General features: G+C 33.4%; 1 protein-coding gene across 1 annotated transcript; it reads right to left on the bottom strand.

The window, feature by feature from the left end:
* Nucleotides 1–4,859: 4,859 nt before the first annotated feature.
* LOC145112982 (BEL1-like homeodomain protein 11) lies at nucleotides 4,860–6,813 on the bottom strand. The gene is made up of 4 exons (XM_079049092.1): nucleotides 5,892–6,813; nucleotides 5,420–5,802; nucleotides 5,272–5,332; nucleotides 4,860–5,188 (listed from the first exon to the last, which is right to left on the bottom strand). The coding sequence occupies exons 1-4, from the start codon at nucleotides 6,582–6,584 to the stop codon at nucleotides 5,084–5,086; spliced, it is 1,242 nt and encodes a 413-aa protein (XP_078905218.1). The 5' UTR covers nucleotides 6,585–6,813; the 3' UTR covers nucleotides 4,860–5,083.
* Between the last annotated feature and the right edge of the window lie 1,055 nt (nucleotides 6,814–7,868).

Raw genomic sequence — 7,868 nt, 5'->3', positions numbered from 1 at the left:
GATATTCCAAGAACTTTGTTCTCCTCAATGGCTCAAACCCAAACCCTAGAACTAGAAAACGAGAGATGAGAGAGTAAGAGCAAGAGAATTTCGTGTATAACCCTCTTAGAAGTGAGAAACACGAAATTTGATTCCCATAGGATAGTATTTACAGCTAGGGGATCTCCAAGATAAACCCTATTTTGAATAATAAAATATTTATATTTTATCTATTCAAAGCAGTTATCCTTATTAGCTCCAAGAGGTTTCCAGAAACCCTAAAAGCTCTATAAAAACCGTCCACCCTTTGGAACCATCTAGAATTGTCTTTCTCTGCTCAACTATGAACAATTACAATTCAACCATTGCACCTTTAATTAATTTCGAATTAATTCCAGATTAATTCTGATTAATAATTAATCAATTTTAATTGATTTTATATTAATTTATAAATCATATAAATTAACACAAAATTATTTAACATTTGATCTCATATTAATTTATTAATCACATAATAAATTAACAAATCAACTTTCTATTTTCAATTAATGTATTAATCATATAATATATTAACAAATTATTTATTACAATTTATTAATCATATAATAAACTAATAAATTTATATTCTCTCTATAAATATCATTATAACCAAGTTCTAGTTATGAGTACAATCCAAAAAGGACTTTGCTTTTAGTTACAAGAATATCCCAATTTAGTTATGATCTTAGACACCCTAATCGAACAGTCTCTATAACTACACATGCAAGTATAACCTTGAACCAAACAACAAGTGTGCTTTCTAAAGCCACTGTCAAACCCTGATTCAAATCAAAATTTAACCCTTAGATAAGTGATCAGTTATTCCTTCGTTCTACAATATATCATATGAACAGGGTCATGAATTAAATGATCAACCTCATGTTCATTTATTATGTTTCCTGATTTCTCGATTTGTGATCAAATTTAGACTACAAAATCGCACACATCAATTTAATTCAAACCAGGCATCTGGTTTTGATAAATCGATTCAAATCACCGAGAGGCCCAAAGACAGCGCTTTTCTTGTTAAGGCAAAATGAATGAATAAACTTTGACAATATAATCATACATTTTACTCACAAAATCATGCATGGAATTACATTTTATAACACCCAGTTACGAGATGCGTTGGAGTAAAATAATGCACAACTGATTTGCAAAATATGACTTATATATCTCTGTTTGAAGAATAGACGATATTATCGTCTTAGAATTACTTGTGATTGAATCCATAAAGTAATCTCTAAGCGTGAGTTTATCCAGTACTTAAATTCCTATTTCCAAGCACACATGAATATTACAGCAATCCGTATGCAATGTCCAATCCCTAAGGACAATCTACAAACAATTCAATACAGTCTTAATCCACTACTTACTTTCAAAATTATGAACGACTGTGGAATTTTGAATAATATTAAAATTACTTAGGGAAGTAAAACATGCAAAGTGAAATGCAATAATAAATTGGAGTTTCTCTTTGTGATCACCTGGAAAAAGCTTTACGTTTTGTGTTTCTACAGTCTTAAATTCATAAACAAGTTTGTGGGGTTTACTACTTTTGATGTTAAGAGAAAATGTGAACTGATTATCAAGGCTCATCTTCTCCAAAGGTTTCATGAGTGGTTCACTACATAGACCATGAAATCCTACATCAAGAAAAGAAAATCGAAGCTTTTAAAAGACAGGTAACTCAAAGGTTTCATGAGTTGTTTATAGTTGATTCACATGAACTTTTATCCGTGTCTTGGATTTCAAAACTCCTTAAATTGTTTCTTGTGTTGTCAAGAGGAATTCAAAGCCATATTATTTAACTGCAATTATTCTTTGAGCAAACAACCCATGAATAAACTGATTTCAGATTATTTTGAAAGGATATTGTTTTACGTGCGTTTGATAATCAAAAAGATATTGGTAAAGGTCAAATCTGAATAGAAAAAAAGGCTTTGATCGATTTAGCATTTGAGATATGAGCAAGAGAAAAAACCGATTTGGGTTTTTCCGTCAGGTAAAAGGGTGGTGACCGGAGCTATTGCAATGCGGATTTTATGCATCATTTCCCTTATAATTCGTGAATTCAAAATAGGTTTTTTTTCATAACAAGCTGCAATAACATATAGAGATTTTTGTGGGGGTTGACTATGGTGGCGTGGGAATATTTTGTGTTCCTTTTTTCTGAAAAAAATGTTAGTCACCAGAGGAGACTGACAGTAGGGAGGGTTGGTGTTAGTGTTGATCATCGGTGGAAGAAAATGGAATGGGAAGGCTTAGGTTTGGGTTATATAGGCTTAATAATTAAAGAAAAAAAAAGAAAGGTAAAAAAGTCATTTCAAAAGTATTCAACCCCTTTTTTTAACAAAGTTAGCTAAAATGACTAACTGTATTTGATTTTGAAACTACAAGGCCACCAGTGTTACCCTAATGAAAGGTATCCTTAAGTTGCTATGTTTTACAAACAACAGGGACCATTTTTGAAATTTTGTGTGTTTTTAGTTATCTAAGGGATTCAAAATTCGGATTTTTTTTTCGGCCGAACTAAAACCAGACAATTACTAAAAATAACCACACAAGTCGGATTAGGCGGAAAATCCCGAAATTCGAATTTATACTGGAGTCTGTCACATCGTGACAATCAATTTTTTCGAAAGTTTTATTTTATTTAGTTAATCTCATGTACAATTAATGTTAGATACACTGAGGCTCTGATACCACTGATAGGTTTTATATGTTACAAAAGCTATATGCTTGTGGAATTGCACTTAACAGTTAAGGGCACATGCAACCTAAATGATATATGTCACAACACTTTGAATATAACATACAATGAATAACAAAACTAACAAGTACCCCAATGTAATAAAAACCATGGAATTAGGGTTACATACATTTGATTTATTGTAGCAAACAAATCACTTCAATCCCTCGTAGTTGTTGGTATTGAAAAGCTTAGCACCGAAATGATGATGCCTCTAATGGCTCACATAAAACCCTATAACTAAAAGACAAGAGAGGATGAGCAAGAGAATTTTGTGTATAACCCTGATAGAAGCGAGAACCACGAAATTTGATGCCCAAGGGTATGTATTTATAGCTAGGGGATCTCCAGGATAAACCATGATTTGAATAATAAAATATTCAGATTTTATGTATTCAAGACAATTATCCTTATCAGCTCCAGGAGGCTTCCAGAAACCCTAAAAGTTCTACACCGTCCACCATTTGGAACCAGGTAGAATTGTCTTTCCTTACACAACTATGAACAATTATAATCCATCTCTTGCACCTTTAATTATTTCTAATTAATCCTGAATTAATTGCAGATTAATTATGATTAATAATTAATCAATTATAATTGATTTCATATTAATTTATTAATCATATAAATTAACAAATCAATTATTTAACAATTGATCTCATACTAATTTATTAATCACATAATAAATTAACAAATCAACTATCTATTTCCAATTAATATATTAATCATATAATATATTAACAAATTATTTACAACAATTTATTAATCATATAATAGACTAATGAATTTATTCTCTCTCTACAAATATCATTCTAATCAAGTTCTAGTTATGAGGGCAACCAAAAGAACTTTGTTTTTAATTACAAAAATATATATATCAATTTAGTTATGAACTTAGACACAATAACGACTTGTGATCCTCGATGAATCTGGTCGGGAACATACTTCTCACGTCCACTTCTGGATATGGATTAATCAATAAAATAGATCATTTATGCTTTACGAGTAACCGACTGTTCCCCCCACAACCTCTTTCTTCATCCGGAGGCGAAATCCGACAATTATGGTTCCCTTACCGCCTCCCTCTCATAAATATGCTCCAATGAAAGGGAGAACTGGATGTGGCTTCGAGTGCAATCAACCAAGAAGAGGAGAGTGGGAGCGAGAGGCGGTGTAATGGAGGCCGAAGAAGAAGAGAGAAGACGCGTGAAGAAGGTGTCGACCGATCTAGGTTTCTTAATACATATTTACTTATTTTTTAAAATTATCAAAAATTAAAATAATCACCTTATTTATCAGGACTAGACGTGGATCATTTCATTCTAGCATCACCAGTGAAACCGGGAAACAAAGAGTATATGCATACTCTTTCTTAACAAGTAAATGTTAAGTTTAGTGACCTATTGTGCAAAAAAATAACGTTAATAACTAATTTGGGACAAAACACATAGTTCATTTTGTTACAATGTCTTTTACCCTTAACAAAATGCATGATATATAGTTAGTTGTCCATAACTTTGGCAAAAAATATTACATTGTTGTTATGATGGTGAGACTTTAGCGACATATTTGATCCGTCACTAAATCTGTCATTGTACTCAAATCCTAATCGTCTAGAAGCCCCATTATTAGCTGTGAATGTTTCAAGAGTCCAGTCTCCCTGTTAGACTAGCATGTCCAAATCCAAGGTGTAGTTTTCATAAGCATACTTCATTAATAGAAAGTGATATTATAAATATAAGTTGTACAGGGCCATCAATCAAAAATAGAGATACCTTACTATTTACAAAAAATAGATAACTAGCTAATATTATAATCTTCATCTTTAATAAAGATATACTAATCTACATGAGATTTGGTTAGCATAGGGGTTTTTATTGGTCATGAAAACTAATTAACACCGAATTCTAGTTGAATCTGGTTTGGTTTGGATTCTTGGTTTGAATCAAGTCATGCAAAACCCTAGTTACTAGATGGAAGATTTTGAACGATTTTCTTTCACTTTATAGAAAAAGCTCATTTATAGAACTTATAACAGTCATCATAAATGAAAATGACTCATCAAATACAAGTACTACTTGCCACAAAATTAGATGCTTGTAGATCCATTAATGAACACTTATTTGTTACCCTTTTGAGGTCAAAAAGTTCAACCCCAGGACAGTTTCATCCAATTAACTTGATGACAAAAGTGTGCATTCATTTCTAGTCTTCGACTGTGAAAATCCCATTAAAATCCTACACATTTCACAGATGTTAACATCGCTGCAACCTTCATTATCCAGGTTCTGTGACGCCCTTCTTTGTACCAGGTTACAAGTTTGAATCCTCGGATGAATCTGCAAATTCTTCCTTGTACATTTCCTCGATCATTGGTTTCCACAGTCGGACCCTAGCATTTATAAACCAATTGGACACCTGGAAGACGCTTAATAACATTAAAAACAATAATCACATTCACATAAATCAATAAGCCTCCGTATTCCGTAACAGTTACTTACCTGGTTCTTTGACAATCCCGTCTGTGATGCCAACATAAGTTTTTCACTGTCGTTTGGATATCTGCAACAAGAACAAATTAATATTAATCAAATCTTGAGAAAACACAACGTAAAGTACAAGAAGATATGTTATTATAATCATGCTTACGGATGGAGAAAATGCTCGAAGAGCCAAGATCGAAGTATCATGACAGAAGTCTCCGGCAAACCACGAATTGGTCTCCAAGTTTGTCGTGGGCTAGCCATCATTCCAAGCTGTTGAAGGGCTATACGGTTGTGTCTATTATTTTCTTTATCGAACAAGCTGAGTTGTGAAAAACCCATGTTGATTCTTGGTAAATCTTGCAAGATTTTCTTTCGGGTTGCATAAATCTGTGACAAAATTGCATCTTTCAAGCTCGAAAAGTGTCCTGACATCGCATTTAGTGCTAATGCAGTGTATGACTTCCCTGATCCTAAACCTGCATTCATTTCGAATGAGGAAACCGCATCTTCTAGTTGCTGATAATATTGATCGTATCTTCTCTCCACCTGAAAATAAATAAATCCAAGAAACATTTAATTTGAACTTTGTTTTTTATGATAAATCGTTGAAAGTTATTTAATAATATATGGGTTACCTCTTCTAATAAAGAAATGAGCTTTGCTAATGTCGCTTGAAGTTCTTGTTTCTCAAATGGCAACCCATTACTGCATAATTCTGCTTTTAGTTCCGAACATAACCCTAACGAACCTTGTCTACCCGAACATGATAATTTACACGCATAAGACTTGTTGCTTGAATCAAGATCCTTCCCACCGACGCTAACTACTTCTTCAAGAAGAGACTGAGTTGGTTTCAAGTACCTCGAACTACCTACTGATATCGAGAGTGATTCTGTTCCATAAAAGGTGGAAGAAGATTGGTTAAGTGAAGACGAAGAAGAATAATCTGAAGGGTTAAAAGCTTTTCTTGTTTTTTCTTGTAATTCTTCTTCGGAAACCAAGTAACATCTTTCCCCTCTGTATTCAGTTGAGGAAGGAAAGAGCAAACCAGAACCTAAAGAAAGTGAAAGTTTCTGGTTATGGTGATGTTGGTTAAGTTCTTGTTCTTCCGCCATTGAAGGAGCTTGAATAAGATCAATGGATCTTGAAATTCTTTCACCAAAAGACTGAATGGTGGGAAGTACATTGAGAGACTGATGCTGGTATGAACCAAGACCTCTCAAGTCAACTCCATAAGCCTCAAAAGGTTGACTTTCATAGTGGGTTGGGTTTGAAATGAGAAATTGATGAATGTTGTTAGAGTTTGTATTGGAATCTGGTGACACCATGATCAGCAAACAAGAACCCAAACAAGATTTTTCTCAAACCCCAACTCTTAAACAAAATCTTTGCAATTAGTCAAAATTTCCACCGATTATAAGCTCCCATGAGTTCTAGAAAATAAAGAATGAAGAAGAACAAGAAGATGGATGATAAAGGAGAATGACGTTTACTGTAATACTTAGAAAAAAAGCAAGAAACTTTGGAAACCAAGATTTAAAGAAGTTTGCAAAATGTGGAAAGCAAAGAGAAACAAATTTAGAGTTTGGAAACGTACCTCAACTTTGGTTAAAATGTTACTAGATTTATCGCAAAAAGCAAAAAGATTCTCTCTCTACTTTCTCTGTCCAAGCATGCATTGAGAAGCAGCTGAAATCTTGCAAGCGATAGACCTCTGCAAGATCTATGCAAACCAACAAAACCTATAAAACTCAGCTATGCAACCCAAGTGAAAAATTAGTAAAAGGACATGAATTAAATATAAGCATATATATAATATACAATGGTCCCCTACACCTTTCCCTGACTACAAAACAACAACAAAAGCATCAGCTGCAGCCTCTTCAGCTTTTTTAATATGCTTGTGATGGCTTACTACAAATTTCTTTGGGGGACTCAAAAAGTTCCGTTCTTTCTCTCTGTGGGTGTACTCCAAATCGTAAAATGAAAATTTAGAAAGAAAGTGGGCTATCTTTTGTACCCTATTTATGGTATTGATATTGTCTGTTTCTATGTTGTTAGACTCGTGGAGAATATTTACCACTCTTTGAATGAAAAAGACAGTTAAAATCCCACCGATTCATTCATGCATCAATCAATGGTTCAAGAACTCGTAGGTGTGCTACTGATGCTGATGAGATTGATTGATGTGTTGTTGATCATCAGATGATTTGATTTCCTAAACTTTGTCTTTTTGGCTTCTTCCATTTGTCAATCTAAGATTTCATATATTATTTTTCTTTTTAACTTGATAAGATCTATCTGGCCCACTGGTTGATTAAAGTGTCTGCATGATCTTGATATTCCCAGTTAAATTCCATTTGAAAACAATACTTTACCCCCCCCCCCCCCCACACACACACACACACACACACCACCACCCATAGACAGTGTAAAATGACACACCTTCGATGGAGTCTGAATCTTTGGTCCGACATACTTGTGAATTATTGCATGCAGAGTAACTAGAATAGTAATGTTTCCCTTATTTTTACCAGCTTTTCGAATTGATCCAAGATTAAAGATAGGTAAGAAACATTTTATTAAGTTCATACTTAACAGAATAGATTAAA

Source organism: Lactuca virosa, chromosome 5 (genome assembly GCF_052849685.1).
Source record: "Lactuca virosa cultivar CGN04683 chromosome 5, Lactuca_virosa_CGN04683_v6, whole genome shotgun sequence".
In the NCBI taxonomy this organism is placed as follows: domain Eukaryota; kingdom Viridiplantae; phylum Streptophyta; class Magnoliopsida; order Asterales; family Asteraceae; genus Lactuca; species Lactuca virosa.
This window is presented reverse-complemented; position numbering and strand designations above follow the sequence as displayed.

Coding starts and splice junctions, on each gene's coding strand:
- LOC145112982 (XM_079049092.1), bottom strand. CDS start 6,584: ATGGTGTCACCAGATTCCAATACAAACTCTAACAACATTCATCAATTT. Junction 5,803..5,891: donor TCATTTCTTTATTAGAAGAG/GTAACCCATATA, acceptor ATTTATTTTCAG/GTGGAGAGAAGATACGATCA. Junction 5,333..5,419: donor TTCGAGCATTTTCTCCATCC/GTAAGCATGATT, acceptor TTCTTGTTGCAG/ATATCCAAACGACAGTGAAA.